Below are 20444 nucleotides of genomic sequence, written 5' to 3'. Positions count from 1 at the left end.
GGTGCCCTATACACTGTGGACAGGATGGTCTCTCAGACAGTTCAGAAAGCCATGGAGGACTCCAGCAATTCTCCACTTGGGTGTCACTTGAGTCTTATATGTGTGTGTTTACAAGCCAACACATAAAATCCATAGGTGACTGTGTGAATTCAACATGGCCCAGCCATGTGCTGGAATATTATTCAGCCTTACATAGGATTCAGATTCTGATCCTTGAACAGGAATGAGAATGGTAGCCATTCTCCTAAGTCAGACCTCCAGGCAGTGCAAAGACAAACTAACACTGTATGACACCACTGAGGGCTGCAGTGTCACCAGTTATATAAAGACAGAAAGCAAGAAGGTTTACAGAGCCCCAGGGGTGACATGGAGGGGGGAGGTTGGAGGGTAGGTGTGTAAGTGGGACTGAGGCTCAGAGGAATCAGACATGGCTGCAGAATATGCATGTGGTTGCCTCCCATACCTGTGGGTGCTGCCTCCTCAGAAAGGCAAATACAGCAAAAGAAAGGACCAGAGGGGACAGGCTCTGACCTCCTGTAGACACACACAAATGACGTGACAGAATGTGCACACTGCTGCCTTGCTGCAGGAGCAGTTGAGCTTCCAGAAGGGTTGAAAGAGGCTGGAAGGGCTGAGCTTGGCACTGAGTTCAAGGACATAGCTTTAGGTCCTGGGGAACCTACGGTGCCCAGGCCCCATCCTGCTGATACTGAGGGACACAGCTGACATTCAGGGTGATGGCTGGGCTGGGCTGGGGAATAGGTGTCCACTCTCACCTGCTCCAGCTCGAAGGTGTGCTGGGTGAAGTAGGACTGCAACTGCTTTTTGGATTCATTGATGCAAATCTGCTCGAAGCTATTCTGTTCAAAGTCCTCAAATCTGAATATGGCCAAGACACCAATGGGCAAGCACTGGGAGACAAGGTTTGGTTATAGCCGGGGCCTCCTGGAAAGACTAGCCCTTCTGAGAGGAGTTGCAGCAGAGGGGGTGTGTTTTCCTGACCTGTTTGGTACCCAGTGTTTTTTGCCAAGGGTCCCTTTATTACTTCTTGATGGAACCAGGCCTGCACATATCCAGGAAACATTGGGGTGGAACCTGGGCTTGGTGCCCACATGCTGGCATCGCTGAGGGTGAAGCCTAGCCTATCACACTTCCAGACACCGAGTGCAGATGCCTGGGTTCCTATATAATGGCGGTTCTTACCCTTCCTAATCCTGTGTCTCTTTATTTCAGTTCCTCATGTTGTGATCCCAACATAAACTTATTGGAGAGCTACTTCATGAGTGTAACTTTGTTACTGTGAGGAACTGTAATGTAAATGTCTGGTGTGCAGGAGCTCTGCTGTAGAACCCACAGATTGAGAGCAGCTGCTGTAGAGGATGAGAGTCCTCTGCCAGCCCTGGTGTTTGCAGAGATCCCCTGGGTTCCTAGTCTCCATGGCTTTCCCAAGGACAGGGTTTATTCTCGGCCGTCTCAGGGCCCTGGACCTCACAGAAACATCCTCTCCCATGTCCTTCCTGTTGAGGAGAGCGTGGTTGGTCCTCAGCACAGACCAGTCAAACAGGGCGCTGTATAGACACTTGGCCAGGGGTCTCCTGCAGTTATGGCCTCTGGACAGAGGGGTTTCTTACCTGGGGTGGGGCAACCATGCCAGGTACAGGCAGTGATGCTCAGAGTCAAGACCTAGTTTTGTCTTATTTTCATAGACAAAGTTGCCCAGGCTGGCCTCGAACTTGCCGTGTAGCCAAGGATATTTAAACAACTGATCCTACTGCCTCTACCCCCCATGGCCTGGCATTGCAGATGAGTGTTACCAGAGCTGGCTTGTCACAGCTGCTGTACGGCTCTAAGTCAGGGGCCTCATGTGCAGGAGTGTTATGACTGTGCCATCCCCACCCCGCAACCAGGGTTTTCAGCTTTCTCCTGCTGAAGTCTGCTTAATCCTACCCTGGCCCCAGGACACAGCAGCTGTGGGAGACTCAAAGCCTGGGGCTTCAGCACAGCATGGGTACACAGCATGGCATGCAGCCTACACGGCTGTGAAAAAGCCAAGGAAGTGCTTCTCAGCTCACCTCCTGTAGGAGTGTCTAGTCCATCCTTCTCTCCATGGACGCAGACATCTGCTTCCAACTGCCCGACATGTCCCTCTGGTTTTCACTTTCCTGGATGCCATGTCAATGCCACCACACAGAGTGCTGCCTCTACTGGGGACACACACACAACCTCTCTGGGGGACATCTGAGCCAAGCAGGAATTGGGTGCACTGCAGAGAGGTCAAGTCATGTCGTGAAGTACCTTGTCCCACAAAGGCTCACTGTTCAGGGAGTTGACTGGAAAAGTAAGCTTATGCCCCTGGGCAGGGTCTCCATAGGGAGTGTCCCACACCCTGCTATCAGGTCTATTCCTGGTGCCATGCAAATTCAATTTGCAAGACCCAATGCTCTGGAAATGTCAAGAGCTAACGGAAATGTACCAGGAAGTGCACACCACAGCAAAGGGAGAGGATGGCACAGAGACCTATGCTATGGGTTAAGGGGCACGGAATGGCCACCTCGAGCACAGGAGTCAGTCACCTCTTTCACAAACAAGGCAAATGGTCAATGCTCTCAGCTCTGGGAGCCTAAAGGGCTCTGTGGCTCCTAAGCCCTGCAGCTGCAGCCAGAAGCAGCACTGAACAGGATGTAAATGCTGAGGATGGCAATGTCAATAAAACTTTATTTACAAAACCAAATTGGTGGTGGTGCTGGTAGTGGTGGTGGTGGTGGTGCTGGTGGTGGTGGTGGTGGTGGTGGTGGTGCTGGTGGTGGTGGTTGCGAACTGGTTCATTTCAAAGCATGCTGGAGTGGCATGGCCACTGAACATCAGGAAACACAGAAAGGAATGCGACCGGATGCAGGGCTCCCAACACCCTAGACGTCGACCTATGGCACTGGAACAGGGTCCCTGAAGGTAAGTCTGGACAGTCAGATAAGGTAAGTACATTTTATTACAAGGAAATGGGACAAGATAAACCTTCTCTTCATCTCGCTATGCTTACGCATCTTTAAGAGTGCAGGGAATTCATGTCTATCAGTCTGGTTTAGAAAAGTGTTTAGAGACAGCAAGAGTAAACTCCATGGTTCCCTGACGAGGGTTCCAGGGATTCTGATATCTGGGTCAAAGTGAAAGTTAAGGAGAAAAAGGCTGTCAGGCAGGGCAAAAAGATTCCAATTCCTGATCTCTTTGTGCTGTAATTTTTACTGTGTTCAAGGCCATGAATGCAGACAGGGTAATAACGAATACAGAACAAGAAGCTAGAGCTTCATTAAGACAAAACGAAAGTAAAAGTTTTGCCCTCTGCACCACTGCCTGAATCAGGTTTTTCTAAGTCTTTTCCCGAGGATGGCATGTTGACCATTATATTCACACGTTGATAATGATGAATTCACCTGCTTTTTCTTTTCCTATAACTAGGCCAGCGTAGATTCAAGGTGTGGCCCAACTGACTTATTATAAAGGATGATACTGGTTGGTTGAAAAAGGTAGTAGCTTTCTATGAACCATATATTAAGTTTTTATGTATATTAAAATTAACATTGGAAAGAACAATGGTAGGAGAGGAAGCTGGAGGACAACTGCTGCAAATGCTTGCTTTTGAAAATGCTAATGAAGAGTACAGGAGAGCATTATTACCTATAAAGGAGGCTGGGGATATTAATGCTTATATGAAGGCATGCAAGGGTATCTTTTCTGAAAATGGAAAGATGCATATTTGGCACGTATTGATCCAGATAGAGTTATTAAATTATATGTTTAAATACTCTTGAATATCCTACAGGCACTTTCGCTCAGGATGAGTTGCCTTTAGAATGGGTTTATATTAAATAAAACTTTAACCAAACATTAACAAATTATGAGGAACAAATTTCTTTAATTATTCAGCAAGGCATACAAAGACCTGTTACTTTGTGGGGATATGATTGTGCTGCTCTTGTTTTCCCATTACGCAAAGATAAAGTGGAATATTTAATGCAGATGTCTGAGGTTTTTCAATTAGCCATGATTTCTTACACTGGAAATATTGAATTTCATCCTCCCCATAGTAAATTGTGGGATTGCTTTAAAAAACAAAAAAAAATTTGATAAATACACTAATTTCTGTTGATCCATTACCATCAGACTTTACTGTGTTTACAGATGGCTCTAACACCAAGATGGCTTATTGGACCAAAGATTAATTTTGGGGACAAGAATCTTCTTTTGGGTCAGTACAACAAAATGAATTATTAGCGGTAATTAATGTATTCCAGGATTTTACTCATGATGTAAAAATATTATAGCTGAGTCTGCTTATGTTGTAGGAGTAGTACAGAATATTGCGACTGCTGTTGTTTCTACATCTAAGCCTATATTAAATGTTATTCTCACATATTAAAGGACTATTGTTATTATGAAACTCTAGAATATTCATTACACATACTAGATCACATTCAAAATTTCCAGAATCTTTAACACTTGGCAATCATATGGTAGATCAATTAGTGGCATTTGCTACCCAAGAAGAACACAGTCATAATCATGCCAATACAGGATATTTACATATTAAATATAAGCTTCCCTATTCTCAAGCCAAACAAATTATTGCTAATTGTCCTATGTGTCAGTCTTCATGTATAAAATGTGTTCCATCTCAAATTAATCCCAGAAGGATGCAACTTAATACATCGTGGCAGATGGATGGAACCCATATTTCTGAGTTTGGTCGCCTTTCACATATAGATGTAAGCATAGATAATTTTTCAAAATTTGTGTGGGCTACACCATTGCCAGGAGTACGCACTGCTCATGTTATACAGCATCTATTGGAAACTTTTGCTGTTATGGGACTGCCCTCTAAAATTAAAATTGATAATGGACCAACATATATTTCTTATCAATATAAACAATTTTGTCAACGATATCATATTGTACATATTACTGGTACAGAACACAATACACAAGGACAAGCTTTTGTTGAAAGAATTCACCATACCCTGAAATGACAAATTATAAAATTAAAAAGGGGGAAAAGAGATGGCCTTATGCAACCTGAATGGAGTTTGCAGACCAGTCCCAGAGCTATATTGGCACAAGCATTATACGTTATTAATTTTCTTAATTTACCACAAGGTGAAGTTATATCAAGAGCCGATAGACACTTTGTTGAACTTCCCCCCAGAAGGCATGGAACAGACAGTATGGATAAAAATTGCCTGGGATGCTGAATGGCAGGAAGGGACATCATTGTATGTAGGGGAGAGGGTTTTGTCTCATTACAGGATGGGAGACTATTCTGGTTACCCAGGAGATGGATCCAAGCACAGAATGATAAGAACTGCTCCCTACCCTCAAAGGAATCCAGTTAAACCAGCTACATTTTCTCCTGATGGATGTTCTCAGGAGATGAGGAGGTGTCCTCCATTACTGAGGCCCTGGCTTATCTTAGTGTCCACAAACAACAATGGATAAGGATCCGTGTAGTGACAACCCTATTACCTAAATGGGGTAAGGTGAAGCGATTAAGCACTGAAAGGAATAATTTTGTCCCCTTCAGGAAAGTCCTTTACTGCTGAGCACTTATTCTTAGCAATGTGTGTTTTACTCATGGTTTCTTCTGCTGCGGCCATGCCAGTTATCGGGCTTATATTGCTTATCATGATGAAATCCTACTACTTTTCTGTTAGTAAATATATGGATAATGACACAGAACATGATTGGAAGTTAATTCAAGCCTATTTAGAGGGTAATGAAAGTGCTTCAAAAGTAATTAATGCCTTGAAATATGATGTTCGAATGTCTTTTGGTAAACAGCTAGAAGATACTACCCCTATGGAAATAGCGAAATTATTGGCTGATCAATTGACAGGATTAGATCCCAAGGCTTGGTTTCAAAGGATTTTCCATAGCTTGGGAGGAGCTAGTTTTGCCATAATCTTATGTACATTATGTATTATGTTGCTTTATTTTTACATGACTAAACCCCTACAAGGACCTTTAGCTATGTTATGTAAAGTGTTACTTTAAAACAAAAGAAAAAAGAAGGAATTGTTAAGACATAGAGATGCAGCTCCCAGGCAGGGTCAAGAAAGGCCTGGTGACAGATTCAAGTAGGGGCTGGAATGCCGCCCTGGAGAAGAAAATGTTTTTCTCACTTGGCCTTAAATTATGTTCTGCTGTGTCCCATTTCTGTGGAAGTGGTTCTAACGCTCTCTTGGTAATGGTGAGTATATTTTGATTATAATAAGAGAGGTGATTTGTTATATGAATATTTTTAGAAGAAGCTTTTGTTTATTCGTTTTTCTTTGTTTAATCTTCCCTCATTCTTCCTGGTATCCTGGGAATAATGATCTTATGGTATCTTGACACAATGAAAATTGTAGTAATGCATATTCTTAGCTTAATAAGGATTAATAAAGCTTGCAACTGCGTGCAGTTTCTTCTGCCTTTGCTCTGCATCCCCTGTGTCCTGGGGTATGCGACCATACCCAGGGCCCCAACTCACTACACATTGACAATGGGTCACCCCACAAAACACAGAAGCATCTACCTTAGTCAAAAATGGACATTTTATTGAATGCATACACTAACACTGATTGATCACATCCATAGCTAAGATACTAGGGGCAGATCCGTGGCCCAAAATACATTCCTCTAAACCTATAAAGAAAGAAAGAAAGAAAGAAAGAAAGAAAGAAAGAAAGAAAGAAAGAAAGAAAGAAAGAAAGAAAGGAAGGAAGGAAGGAAGGAAGGAAGGAAGGAAGAAGAAAAAACACAAAAAACTTAAGCTTCTCATAGGAACTTCGCAGGAAGTGTTGTCTGGCGGTCAGTTCTGATTAGGCCATTTTAGATGAAACACTGCATAGTGACCCTTAATGTGATGGGCCCTATATAAAGCTTTTTGCAATATTGGAATTTTAACAAACCTCATCCAGAACATACAGCAGAGACAAGGATGTGATCACCATGTCCTTGCTCTCTATCAGGTTATTTTTCTGTGTCCGTGATTGTCAGGCATAGAACAGCAACAATCTGAAATAGCTGGTAGACATGGAACAAAGTGGCTAAAACTATAGTTGTGGGTTGCACACCTCAACTGTCAATGGCTAATGCTGTCCTCAGAGACCTCGGAGGCCCCTCTTGTAAGACTATCTATTGGAAAGTGGAAGCAGGTTTATCTGAGCTCAAAGTGAACCTGGCCAGCCAGGGAGAGGGCAACATGGGATACTTGAGACCCTCCCTTAAACCAGCACAAAAACCAACCCTTCATTCAAAGCATCATCTATTAATTCTTTATTATTTACCACTTTCTCCCTACCAGCCTTTCAGTCTGGAATGGTAGAAAAGGACTGGGAATGTCCCTTCTATTCTAAGGACCTTGATCTCTCTTTCCTTAGGTCCACATTAAGAACACATGCAAATGGGTATCACCATCTGAACAACTTAGTATCATCTACTCAGTATATCTAGCCTAATACTGTTGTATGACAATCTCAACCTTCCCTGAGTTTCGCTGACCTAGCAAGAAGTATGAAGTACTGAGGCCACACCCCAGTGATCCTTTCAAGGGGTTAGAAGAAAGCCGTGAGAGATGCTGCACTTCTTTGTCCTTAGATTAAATCACATTGACACAATGTGGGTGGACTATTTAACCAGACATGTTTCTCCCAACCCCACCTTTCTGAGTTCAGACCATGGCAGAATTCATGCCCCACCACCCTAGATATTGAGTTTAGTGATATGTAATTATTATTTAAACCTATGTATTAAATTTTGTCATTTTGTTAATTTTTGTGGTTTTCACAGTCTTCTTTGATTAACTTTCCTAGTTTTATTAATTTATCCCCTGTGTTCTCTGGTGTTTTGTCCTTCCCTTCAAAGTAAAGTATTCCTTTTAGGATCCGCTACAGAGCTGTCTTACTGGTTACTCATATATTGTTAAATTTATTTTTAGTGTGCATTAGTCAGCACAGTAGCTGTGCAGCTGCCTGACCTCCATGGACCAGATCTACTTTCCAAACAATAAGGCTCAACTCTTACAGGCTATGTAGCATCTTGGCTGCTCTTTGTTCCCCTTGGACAGCCCTCAGGACCAGGCTCTCCTCTCCCTTAACCATGGCTGCTTTCCTCTTCCTCTCTCCTCTCCATCACACATGTTCTTCCTTTATTCTCTGGCAGCTTCTTCCTCCTTCTTCCCTCCTCATGATCCTCTCTAGCAAAGCCCTCAAAGCTCACCTCCCCCATCTGTCTGCTGTGCAGCTGTTGGCTGGTGGCTTCTTTATAATCACAGTTAACTGGGAGCAGGGTCATTTATTTGGGGTTAACCAGTCTTGAGTTCTACAAATTAGCATTAAAATACAAGCAGCATTAGGCCAATCCACTACAGGGATTTTTGTTTGTTTGGTTGGTTGGTTTGGTTTAATTTTCATTTAACTTTTTACTTGTTATTTTATTTTTGGCTATTTTTTATTAATTGGTTATTTTATTTATTTACATTTCAACTGTTGTCCTGCTTTCCACACTCCCCTCATCAAACCTTACATCCCATTTCTGCTCACCTTTGCCTATGTGACAGTGCTCCTGCACCCACACATATCCATTCCCACCTCACACCTCTAGGGTCTGCATTTGGTGGGGCTACAGACCTCACTTTGAACCATAGAGCATCCTTGCATACACTTTGGCTGGCAGTTTGGTCCCTGGGAGCTTGGGGATTAGGGAAAGAGGATCTGGTCAGATATTAAAGCCCATGATTGCTGCATTCTCTTCTTTTTCTGGTTATAGGTGAAATTATGTTTGTGTGCTTCTCTTTTCTTAAATTATTGAGAGAAGATTAATTTCTTGGTTTTTCTTGGGTATAGTTTAGTTTATTTTCTTGGAGTTTTCCTCCTATTAGCCTCTGTTGTGCTTTCTTACAGAAAAGAATTGTTTAAATTTGGTTTTGTCATGAAATATCCTGGTTCCTCCTTTTATGTTGATTGAGGATTATGCTGGATATAGGAGCCTGTGTCTGCATTACATCTGCCCAAGATTTTCTGACTTTTAGAATCTCTGTTGAGAAGTCTGGTGTAATTCAGATATGTCTGAATTTATTTGTTACTAGATATTTATACCTTACCCCTTTTAATGTTCTTTCTTGATCTGTGCATTTAGCATTTTAATTATTATGTGAATGGAGGAATTTTTCTGGTACAATTAGTTTGATGTTCTATAGGCTTGTTGTACCTTTATGGCCTTTTCTTTCTTTACCTTATGGAAGTTTGCTGCTATGATTTGTTGAAGGTGTTTACTGGATCTATGAACTAGAAATCTTAATTCTCTTCTCTATCTATTATCCTTAGGTTTCAACATTTAATTGTCTCCTGAAAATCATGGATGTTTTGGATTCAATAAATTATACATGTTTATCTGAGATGGGTGTTTTGTGCTTTGTGGGATGACCTCCTTGACCCCAGGCTGCATGAAGAATCTCAGTTGACAATGGAGACATAAATTATAAGTATGTGTAGCAAGACCCAGGCCTCTTCCAGGTTCTTAGATATTAACTGAGAACCTCAAATACAGTAGTAATGTGATAGTGTGGTGTGAATCTAGTTACTATTCTCTATTTTGATATAGATGACTCTTTTTGTGTCATGGTCAGCTTATAATGACTAGAAGACCTAAGCTTGAGAATAACCAAAGACTACATTGCTTCTCTAGCAGCTGAGCTTTTAAAAGTCCTGGTGTGACAGCAACTGTTGGTGGACATTCTGGATTATTCCTTCTGTACTTTAACTCTCTGTGTCACTTCCACCATCAGTAAGTTAGTTCAATTCCATAAATTGGAAATCCATCACCTGGAAGAAACACTCTTTTTTTTTTTAAAGATTTATTTATTTATTTATTATATACAAGTACACCGTGACTGTCTTCAGATACACCAGAAGAGGGCATCAGATCTCATTACAGATGGTTGTGAGCCACCATGTTGTTGCTGGGATTTGAACTCAGGACCTCTGGAAGAGCTGTCAGTGCTCTTAACCACTAAGCCAACTCTTTAGCCCAAGAAATACATTCTGAATATGATCTGAGATTGGCCATGGAAAAAGGGTAGCTTGAACTGTCCCACCTAGTTTCTGGGCCTGCACAGGCCTGCTCTCCAAAAGAAACCTGTGTTCACAGCTGTTGGCTGGCTAAGAAAGTTTTCACGAGACGTGATACACAGCCCTCGGTCTTCTGCTTCAGTCATCTGCACAATTTTTCCCGGACGATATCCTCATACCTCCAGCAGGCGGGTGATGAAGCTGTCCACTCTCAGCTCCCCTTCAGCCATCTTGTGGGCACTAGACTCTCCTCCCTGCAGCAGGAACAAGGGCTTCTCCATGGTGGCTGCAGCAGCAGTGGTGGTTTGGCATTCTCACCTAGGAGGCCCTATGCCTTTCTACCCCAGTTCCAACTCACCTCAGGCCCGGGCCTTCCCCCCATCCACTTCCCATGGAGCAGGGAGAGCAGCACCCACTAGAAATAAAAGGGAAGCCCTTGGTCCTGCCAAGAGTGAACCCCCAGTGAAGGGATTGTTGGGGGGAGGGTGGTAATGGGAGGAGGGTGGGGAGGGGAACACCCATATAAAAGGAGAGGGGGAGGGTTTAGGGGGATGTTTGCATGGAAACCCTGAAAGGTAATAACAATTGAACTGTAAATAAGAAATACCCAATTTAATAAAGATGGAGAAAAAAATAGAAAGAAAAGGCACACATTTAAAACAGAAGAATATGGACCCTAATTTTAAACCACAGCTCTGTCAATTAACTATACCTTTAAGGAAGCTCAGAAAAGCAGGCCAAACAATTAATATTTTCTCGGTTTAAGTAAATAATAATGTCCGCTTCTTGCTATTGTGGAGGGAATTAAATAGATAATATGTAATCATGGAAGTTTTGAAGTTCCATCCATTTTTCTGTTCATTAAATCAATCTTACTCATTTCATTGATCAAATATGTATGTTTTCCGTTTCACAGTTATATGTATAATAAAACCAGTATAAAAACCTTCAGAATATTCAGTTATTATAGATATTTGTCATTTCTTACAGAGGGCAACTATGATTGGCTACACCCAATTCTATAAAAAACAAAACTCAGGAAACCTGGCCCTGGGCAGCAATGAATCAAGAAATATCTAGGATGGTGGGGCATGAATTCTGCCAAGCAATGACCTCAGATAGGTGGGGTTGTGAGGAAGATGTATGGTTGAATATCCCAATAGATTCACGTTGTATCATCTTGATTTAATCGAAGGACAAAGAAGTGCAGTATCTCTGATGGCTTTCTTCTAACCCCTTGAAAGGTTCACTGGGGATTGACCATAGAACTTCATTCTTCTTGCTGGAGCAGCAACACTCAGGGAAGCTTGAGATTGCCATACGCACAGTATTAGGCTAGAAATGCTGAGTAGGTGATACTAAGTTGTTCAGATGGTCATACCCATTTCATTTGTTCTTAACGTGGACCTAAGGAAAGACAGATCGAGGTCCTTAGAATACAAAGATCATTTGCAGTTCTTTTCTACCTTTCCTGAATGAAAGACTGGTTGGCAGAGAATGGTAAAAATTCAAGAATTGGTAGATGATGCTTTGAATGGAGGGTGGGTTTCAGTGCTGGTTTTAGACAAGTTCTCAATTACCCCATCTTGTTCTCTACGTTGCTTGTCACGTTCACTTTGAGCTCAAATAAAGCTGCTTCTACTTTCCAACAGGTAGTCTTACAAAGGGGCCTCCAAGGACTGTGAGGACAGCATTAGCCAATGAGAACTGAGGTGTGTAACCCACAACTATAGCTTTATCTGAAAGACCCTCAGACACAGGAGACTCTCGCTCCAGTCCTGAGGACAATCACCACCCCATGAACACACAGGACTCAGTCTTGATGTAAAAACAAGAGGTTTACTTTGGGATACCAATGCACTGGGGCTCGACACGGTCCTCACACAGGAGGGATGTGAGGAGCCTCAAACAACAGAAATATACAGCTTAAATAGTCAGTTAAGATTACACAGTTTCCTTAGCTCAGCTATTTCGTGCCAAGGATAACTAGGCAGATCTTTCTCGTCCTGGAATTCCTGGGATAAGGCCGTACCACATCAATGCAGCCATTTCAGTACGAAGGACTTCTAACTTGATATATGTTTTCTTATCCTGGGGTTCCCAGGACAAGGACCAAGGATATCTGTCTTGGCAGGTGTTTCTCTTCTGGAGTTCCCAGGACAAGGCTATAGCTATGTCAGCCTATAGCACAGCTGCATTCAGTACCAAGGACATCTCACTTCTATAGTGGTCAGTCAGCTTCCCAGAGATGTTTCCTGTCTTGTAATTGCCCTGCAGTAAATATGTTCTGTACCCTCTGTTCTTATGGTCCGGCAGCTTCCTAGAGAGTGGGTGGGAATGTGCTTTCTGTACTTTCTATTCTATTGTCTAATGTGTAGGGGCTAAGCGAGGGCCAGCTTAAAAGATTCTCATTCGTAAGAAATGGCTGTACTGATATCAAACGGGGATCTTTCATATCCACTTTCTTCCAAGTCTACCAGCCACCTCAGATTGTTGCTGTAATATGCCTGACAATCAAGGACATAGAAAAATAACTTGATACACAGCAAGGACATGGCAATCATATCCTGTGTTGTTATGTATGTTCTGGATGAGGTTGGTTAAAATGACAATATTGCACAAAGCTTTATATAGGACCCATCAAATTAAGGGTCACTATGCACTGTCATAGCTAAAATGGCCTGGTCAGAAGTGACCACTGGATCACTCTTCTGTAACTTCACATGAAAGGCTTGTGCTTTTTGTGTTTTTTTTTATTTTTCTGTTTTTTCTTTCTTATTTATTTATTTATTTATTTATTTATATATTGTTTTATATGTTGTCAGGAAGATAGTTCAAGTCATGGATCTGCCCCCAAAATCTGAGCTTTGCTACTAATACTGTAAACAGTATTAGTGTATGCATTCAATAAAATAACTTGTTTTTTTTTTAAGTAGGATAGATGCGTTTGTGTTTTGTGGGGTGATCCATGAAACAGGAGTGAAGATGCTTGTTTCTTACTCTGTCCACTGAGTTATGTCTCCAGGCTTGTCCTACTCCTTTGGCTGCACCCCCCCCCCACACACACATCTGCTGACTGTTTTATTTTTCAGATGAAATCATATGTTATAGCTTAGAGAGGCCTGTAAGCAATCCTGCTTTGGTAACTTAGGTGCAGAGAGGAGAGCCCCACACTCAGCCTGAGGGTGCATTCCCTGGTGGATCCAATATTTCAGTTTCCTCTGCTAACAGATCACCACATTGTTGCCAAGACCATAATGAATGCAATTCTTTCTCCTAAGGAATCTGGTGGCAACTGTCAAATGTTAAGCACAAAGCTTCAGGTTGTACCTATAACACACACCCACATCGAAACCTATCCTACAGGCTATTTCTGGGTGTGATTTCATGCACCTGCACATGATGAGACAGGAGACCTCTTTGGCTACTTATAGGAACTGGTGTGATTTCTCAGTAATCTTTAATGGGTAATATTGCTGACTGAGGAGAATTTGAGGTAGGATGAAACATTTCTGTGCAGGGATTGGGGAGGAAGTACTCATTTAGATACATAGCAATGACTTCGGTTTTTCCAATCAAGCCTAGATTTGGCTTTGGAAGCATGTGGTGCTCAGTGGCTATGCCACAGGGAAGTCCCCTGAAAAGGGCACATCAGCTTTTGCTCAGTACAGGGAGAACATTAGCAGGGAGGCAAAGTCTGTTATCCATGACATCAGCCGTCCCTTCGTGGACATTCTATTGTCTCCTAGAGACTTCTTGGAATCCCTGTGATGTCACCAGTATCGTTGTGACAACCAATTCCCTACTTTTTCTCTTAGTGTCCAAAGGATATATCCACAGACATGTTTGCCCGTCTTTGTAGGCGCTTTGGGAGAGTTGATGTTGATAGAGAAGAGTCTAGAGTGAAGCAAACGAAACCTAAAGGTAATGATGGACACAGGACATGGGGAATGTGGAGTAAGTTCTGGGCAGTGTATGTTGAGCTTCCTGTCAGGGGTGTGTGTGGGGGTCTTCCGCTGGCCGTTTTAGTAATGGGCCACAACCACTGGAACATCTCCACAGATATTGAATTCCATGATTATCACAATTCCTGAAAGTCAAGGTTTTCACATCATTAGTTTCTCCATAACCACATGGAGGATATGGCAATGCCTATGCTATTATTCGGTGAACTTCTAGTCTTTACTTTTACAGTGCATTCGGTATATTAAATTGATATAATAACACCATCAGGAGTCATGGAGGGTATAACTTTTCTGAATTAAACAGGGCATCAATGTACTTCACTTTCATTGCTTCTTTAAATTCAGTGAATATCTGACAGTAGTAAGAGGGAGAGAACTGTGCTCCTGGCATGACCTTATATTCTTAGAACTCCTTTGACTACCTCTGGCTGACGGGGCCAATCTTACCTTCATATATTAGACGTTCTGTGTAGCAGATATTTTTCTAAAGTAGCCAAACTATATGGAGCAGGGAGAGAAAGAGCCTGTAACCTATTGGCACTTCTGGGGCATTTGTCATTTCAGTAGGGGGAATTAATAAGTCTGTTGACCATGTCCTCCCCCTACATGACTTTTTAATGCAAAGTTATTGGACTAGAGTAACAGTGTAGGATATCTGACTATCCCTGATCAATCAAGTCATTGTGGATGCTGAATTGATGATCTGACTTCTGAAACCAGAGGGGTGAGGGTCCTGAAACCAGGTTGTAGCCTGCGTACCTGATAATAATCCTGGAGAAGGCATCTCTCTGGTACTTGTAAGCCTGTGTGGGTGGGCATGGGGAACACCTGGCTGCTTACATCTCTTGGTCTCTATATAGTAGTGGGGGAACTGTGATCCACTTAGGATGCCTCTTACACATAGACCAAACTCCTTGCAGTGACACTGGCTTCCAAGCATGTTCTCCTGTTTGGACCTCACTGTGGTCTATGTATGCTCTATGCATTCGCCCCATGCGGGTTCACTTGTGTTCTTCTACCTACAGAGGCCTGCAGACAGACGTCATCCCCTGAAAATGTCCTAAACAAGGTGCAGGCCAACGAGGAAGAGGAGAGGCTGAATAGAGAACTGGAGCTAACTACCAAGGAGAGAAATGAGCTGACAGATCGCCTCCTTTATGTGACAGGTGGATCCATGAGCAAGAGGTATGCATTGCTCCAAACAAACGACCTTGTTCTAAACCTCATCTCCCATAGAGAGGAGATTCAGAACCTGAGCCTTACTGAGGAGTGAGATTGAAAATGGACTCTCTGATTCTGCCTGTTGAAAATCTGAACTTTCAATCTCAGTGAAGATTTCAGGGATAAAGTCACTGGAGCATGATTTCCCAGTGTACAATTGGAAAGCCCTTGACAGGTGGCAGCTTTGCAAGGTTCTAGGTGCTGTGAGTTTGTGGAGAGTGTTTGTACTTGCTAGGAAGGTGACTGAACGCTATCATCTCCTGGCAGCAGCCTTAGGTGACAGGTCCCACAGTGTTCATATCAATGCTTAAGTAGAAGGCCTGAGGCTCTGGCCTGCTCCTTCTTGTCTCTGTGCCTTACACTCTGAGACAGTAATGGTGCATGCATTTCTACTGATTCTCATTGTGCTCTTTCCATATTTGTCTCTCTTTCTCATTCTCTGAGTCTGTTTACTTTTCTTTTCTTTTTTTTTTTTTTTGGTTCTTTTTTTCGGAGCTGGAGACCTTAATTTTCTTTTCTTGTGGGTGTGCCCCAGTTTGTGTGTCTGTGTGTGCACAGCTTTGCATGCATATGCACAACCTTTATATGTTTCTCTATCCCTCCAGCTTTGGAATTTAGGGGTCTGTTTTTTGACCTCAGGATTTACCTTTATATTAGTTTCTTGGAGGTGTAAGTGCTTTATTTTGGAAGCCCCACTTTCAACAGCACAGTTCTTTGCCTGTGTAGTCACATTTGTATATACATTTGTATGCCTTTGGGCTGATTATAAGTTTGTGGCAATATCTGGTCTCATCTCCAGAATTATGTGTACTGTCTGCCTCTAGAATATTAGTTATTCGGCTTGTAGCATTCCACTTGTCAAAACAGGAAAAATGAAATCAGAGGTTTCTGGATGTGTGTGTGTGTGTGTGTGTGTGTGTGTGTGTGTGTGTGTGTGTGGTTGGGTAATCTCTGTGGCCTAGGCTCTTGACAGCATAACAGGTTTGAATGCAGATCCAGCCCTCCTGATTGAAAAAAGTGAGCCAGGGGACCCTTTATTTGGGTGCTTAGTTTCTGTTGTCCTGGGCACACAATTCCAAGTTTCTGAAGCTGAAGAAGATCCAAATATGAAGAATTCAGAAAGTGTCCTTCCAGGCTTGGGGTAGTACAGGACACAGCCTGAGTTCCTATAATCCTAAACCTCGATGTTCATTGGGTTCTATCTTCCTGGGGCCAGCCCCTACTTCAGGCCAAATCCATTTTATGAAAACTTGAAGATAAAGGAGAAAGAGGTCATGTCATTACTGCACAACTTAGACACAAAGAACATTGAACATCGTGAGAAATTTCAGGAGCTCAAGAAGGAGATTAACTTCTATCGGTAAGTACTGGTCAGAAGTGCCCATCACTTGTGGAATATCCATTGCTGCCTCTCTTTGTTCTGGACTGGAGAGCCTGTAGCTCTGGGTCCATGTCTTCTGCTGTTTAAATATCACTGTGCCGTGGGTCTTTTGGACTCAGATTCAGTTCCATAAGAGACTGTCAGTTATCACCACAGTGTCTATGCATCTTTAGAAGGCTCTGGATAGGACTACACTGATTCAGGCATCAGAGTGTTATTAGGCCAACCTGTGGGTCTGGGGTCATACCAGGTTTAACAAAGCTCAATGTGTGGACCACATGGTTTGCATGACCTCCCTTGGTTCTACTGTCCTCTTGTGGTTATTTGCCGCCTACTAATTGATGTTGCCCCGATGCATTGGGCTCTCATGGGTAGTTGTAGATCCCTTGTTCTTTTGGAGAGACATGGACTCTTATTGGGGCTTGGGTCACAGAAACAATTTATTCTTCCCTGGATTGGCCGTTTGCTGTTTGGGCAGCAGCCTTACATGTATGGAGATGTATTCTATGAAGTCTTTATGGGTATCTGGGTCCTGGTGGAGTTTGTGGGATTTGGCAGTTGGAATGGGAGGAAGAGGCTTCAGGATCTTACTATGCAGAGTGTGTTTCCAGCAACCTGCACAGCCGGCTCCTGATGGACCAGGCATGTATGAAGAAGAAGTTGGTCACATTGAAGCAGGAGAGCAAGGAGTTACAGCGATATTTGTTTGAGTTGAACCCGAATGCTGAAGACGAACAGGAGAAGACCAGCAACCTCCAGACCCAGCAAAATGTGGTAGGAACAAGCAGCTGAGTCAGATTAACAATGTCTGATACCATTTGCCTATTGGATACATCTTTGCTTCCCCTATCATCTTTCTAATCTCCCCACACCCAATCAGTCACCTACCTCATGTGATAGAGTTATTCATTGCTCTGTCTATGCACAAGTATTCTGGGATGTTAACCACTCTTCAGAAACTGAATTATGGGCAAATACACTTATCTGCCCTTTTTGTAACTGCAGGCCAGAAATGGTGACAGAGGAATAACATATCACATGACTGCATCTCCCTGTCATAGATTGGATGCTATGAAGAGTTTTCAACGAGTTCTTGGTCGTGTGACAAAGGTCATACAGGGGTCATGTGATGGTTGGAAGCACCTTGTAGGGATAAGAACCAAGTGCAAATGGCAAATGAGTCCTGGTCATTGGCTTTGATCTCAGTATCATGTGGCCTTCTCCTTTCTTCCTGCAACCCAGTTAGGTCTCTTCTCCTTTCCCCGTTCTTGGTTTTCACTGGTAGAAGTCTGAGGAGCAGCTTGTTATCCCACAGTACTGTGAGGGTTGTTGGTGACTTTCCCCAGGCTGCAGAGATATCAGCAATGATTTCAGTGAAAAGATCAGTGCTGTCTGTCCAATGCAGCTGAAGGGACAGAAAGCAGCAACTTCACAGCTGGTATGCATGTCCCCACCAAATCAGTGTCTTAATAGCTGCCTTCTCCTCCCAGGTCTCAGGAACTGCAGGAGACATGGAATAGGACAGATCCCAGGAAGACAGCCCCCTGAAGAGTGAGTTTCTCTGTCAGGAGTTCCCTGCTGACGACAATCCTCAACAGTCAAAGACTTTTTTGGGGAGAATATTCTTCTTCTCAGTTAATTTCCTCATTGTATAGAGACCCTAAATTTATGTATCCATATGCCAGCCTGTCTCATTGAGGTCTTTCTCCTCTCTCATACAGATAACACCATTTGAGAGACATCTGAGGGGACTGCCTTGACATCTCATGTCCTAGAGGAGAAACAGCACTACAACTGTGTTTCTAAATGTTCATTAAGAAAATGCTGTTAAGAAATGTTTTTGGTTATGATTTTCATTGAAGTTTTCTTTTTGTTATATCATAGTTATATATTCTTGTAACTGTTTTTCATTTTTTATACCATTTTAGTTGTTCATTTTATGCCTGTTTTTTGTAAATTGTATTCCTTATGAATAAAAATTGATTTGTAACTCTTGACTCTTAAGACCATCTTATTCAAGGGTCCTTTCCCCTCCTGTAGACTTAGAACTGACAGCTGGATATGGATCTTTGCATGGTCCAGGCAGCATGAGTAAATAGGGAATTTAAAGCCACCAAGGTGTACACAGGGTGATAGTGTCTTTTGTGTGGATAATGTGACTTTTTTTATGGACACACACTTTATGATGTAATCACTGACATACTGTATCCATGCTGTCATGTGTTCTGCTCATCCTAATCTATATCAGTCTACAACACACATTCCTTATTGACTGATTGCCCAGATATTGAGTAACACACACTCATGCCTGTAGAGCTGCAGAAAAAATGACAACTTTCACAAAGGAATATAGAATAATCCTAATCAAGAACCATGTGCCTCGGTTTTTATTACAATACAGCATTAGTATTAAACCACAAAGATAATAACCATCAACGTCATTTTGGGAAATAGGTTTTTATAGGTGCTGTTTCACTTGATCATTCATATGCTGTGTTTTTTATTGTTGCTGATTATATTTATTTTTATCATTTAACTCAATGAATTTTTTTTTTCAAATGTATGTCTGGGCCACTCCTGAGTGCATTTCCCTCATGATCCAAAAGAGGGAATAGCATTCCCCATTGTAGATGATTGTTAGGGACCATGTGGTTCTTCTGAGAGAGCAGCAGATGCTCTAACCTGTGAGCCATCACCACAGCTCCTGTAGGTAGCTTTTGTCCTTCCAGGGCATGTGCTATACTAGATGGACGCCATCATCTCCCATTAAGGAGAGAGATCTCAGGAGATTTGTATGTACAGGTGGTTGAGCGGTGCCTGCTCAATGTGGGAGCCTGCTAGGCATCCACACCGGGCTCTGGTGCCTCCACTGCTCATTGTGCATTCAGGATCACCCTCCAGCATCACTCAGTTTCAATTCCAAACAGATCTTTCACTTACTATCGATGATTATATACATTAAGCACATCTGATAAAATACAGAAGAGACTAGCCTCCTTCTACAGGCCAACTTGGCATAATGAATTCTTTTGATAGAAAGCAAGATAATTATCTTAATCTATGCAGTTTAGGGAGGTCCTCAAGAGCACCCATAGTGAATGCAGACTGCAGCTGTGACCACATGTTTCTTTTGCAGAGCATGTCTGTGCTAGCCCAGAACTTAGGTGGGATAGTTCATGTTTCACCTTTTACATGGAAATCTGTGATCGTATTGAGAAAGTATATTTTCCACGTGACTCATTTACAATTTATGGAATTAAACTGACTTACTGAGAGTGGAGGTGACTCAGAGAGATAAAGTGCAGAAGACTTATTCAGTATGTCTGCAAACCGATGCTGTCTCATTAGGGCTTTTCAATGCTCAGCAGCTAGAGAAGCAAGGGAGAGGAATTGGTGACTCTCAAGCTTAGGTCCTCTAGTCATTATAAGCTGAGCATGACACAAAAAGTCATAGTTATCACACTAGAATCTAGTAACTAGATTTAACCAACCTATCACATTAATGCTATGTTTGGTGGTATTTTTTGCTCTCCTAGAACCTGGAAGAGGCTTGGGGTTTTCTAATCCTACTCATAATTTATTAATCTTCCCAACACTATGGGCTTTGTTCTGTTAATGCTAACAGCGCCATCCAATACCTAGGATATTTTCTACTGACATGTGTGACGTGAGACAAAACAGTCCCTGTCATCCCTCACCTGAATAAACTTCCTTAGAGGACAGTGTAGTTGGAGGGTCCTTCTTTCCTCTCCAAGATCGAGAAACATTTCCAGTCTT

The 20444-nt window shown here is 42.5% G+C and overlaps 1 protein-coding gene across 18 annotated transcripts; it reads left to right on the top strand.

Moving 5' to 3' along the window:
* The first annotated feature begins 2736 nt into the window (after positions 1-2736).
* On the top strand, positions 2737-18665 carry LOC134483569 (disks large homolog 5-like). 18 transcript variants are annotated; one of them, XM_087595616.1, is made up of 11 exons: positions 2755-2949; positions 3454-3521; positions 4177-4243; positions 9357-9514; positions 11753-11812; positions 13919-14024; positions 15091-15250; positions 16503-16646; positions 17279-17441; positions 18158-18218; positions 18389-18664. In XM_087595616.1, exons 5-10 carry the CDS (start codon positions 11801-11803, stop codon positions 18185-18187), a joined length of 615 nt encoding a protein of 204 aa, XP_087451742.1. In that variant the 5' UTR covers positions 2755-2949; positions 3454-3521; positions 4177-4243; positions 9357-9514; positions 11753-11800; the 3' UTR covers positions 18188-18218; positions 18389-18664. The 18 variants fall into 18 exon arrangements, with proteins under 18 accessions (XP_087451756.1, XP_087451752.1, XP_087451742.1 ...); XM_087595618.1 differs by lacking the exon at positions 3454-3521 and having other exon boundaries at positions 2770-2949; XM_087595617.1 differs by lacking the exon at positions 9357-9514 and having other exon boundaries at positions 2770-2949.
* Positions 18666-20444: the final 1779 nt, after the last annotated feature.

Source organism: Rattus norvegicus, chromosome 19 (assembly GCF_021556685.1).
Source record: "Rattus norvegicus strain SHRSP/BbbUtx chromosome 19, alternate assembly SHRSP_T2T, whole genome shotgun sequence".
NCBI lineage: Eukaryota > Metazoa > Chordata > Mammalia > Rodentia > Muridae > Rattus > Rattus norvegicus.
Note: the sequence above shows the minus strand (reverse complement) of the source record. Positions and strands in the feature narration are given on the sequence as shown.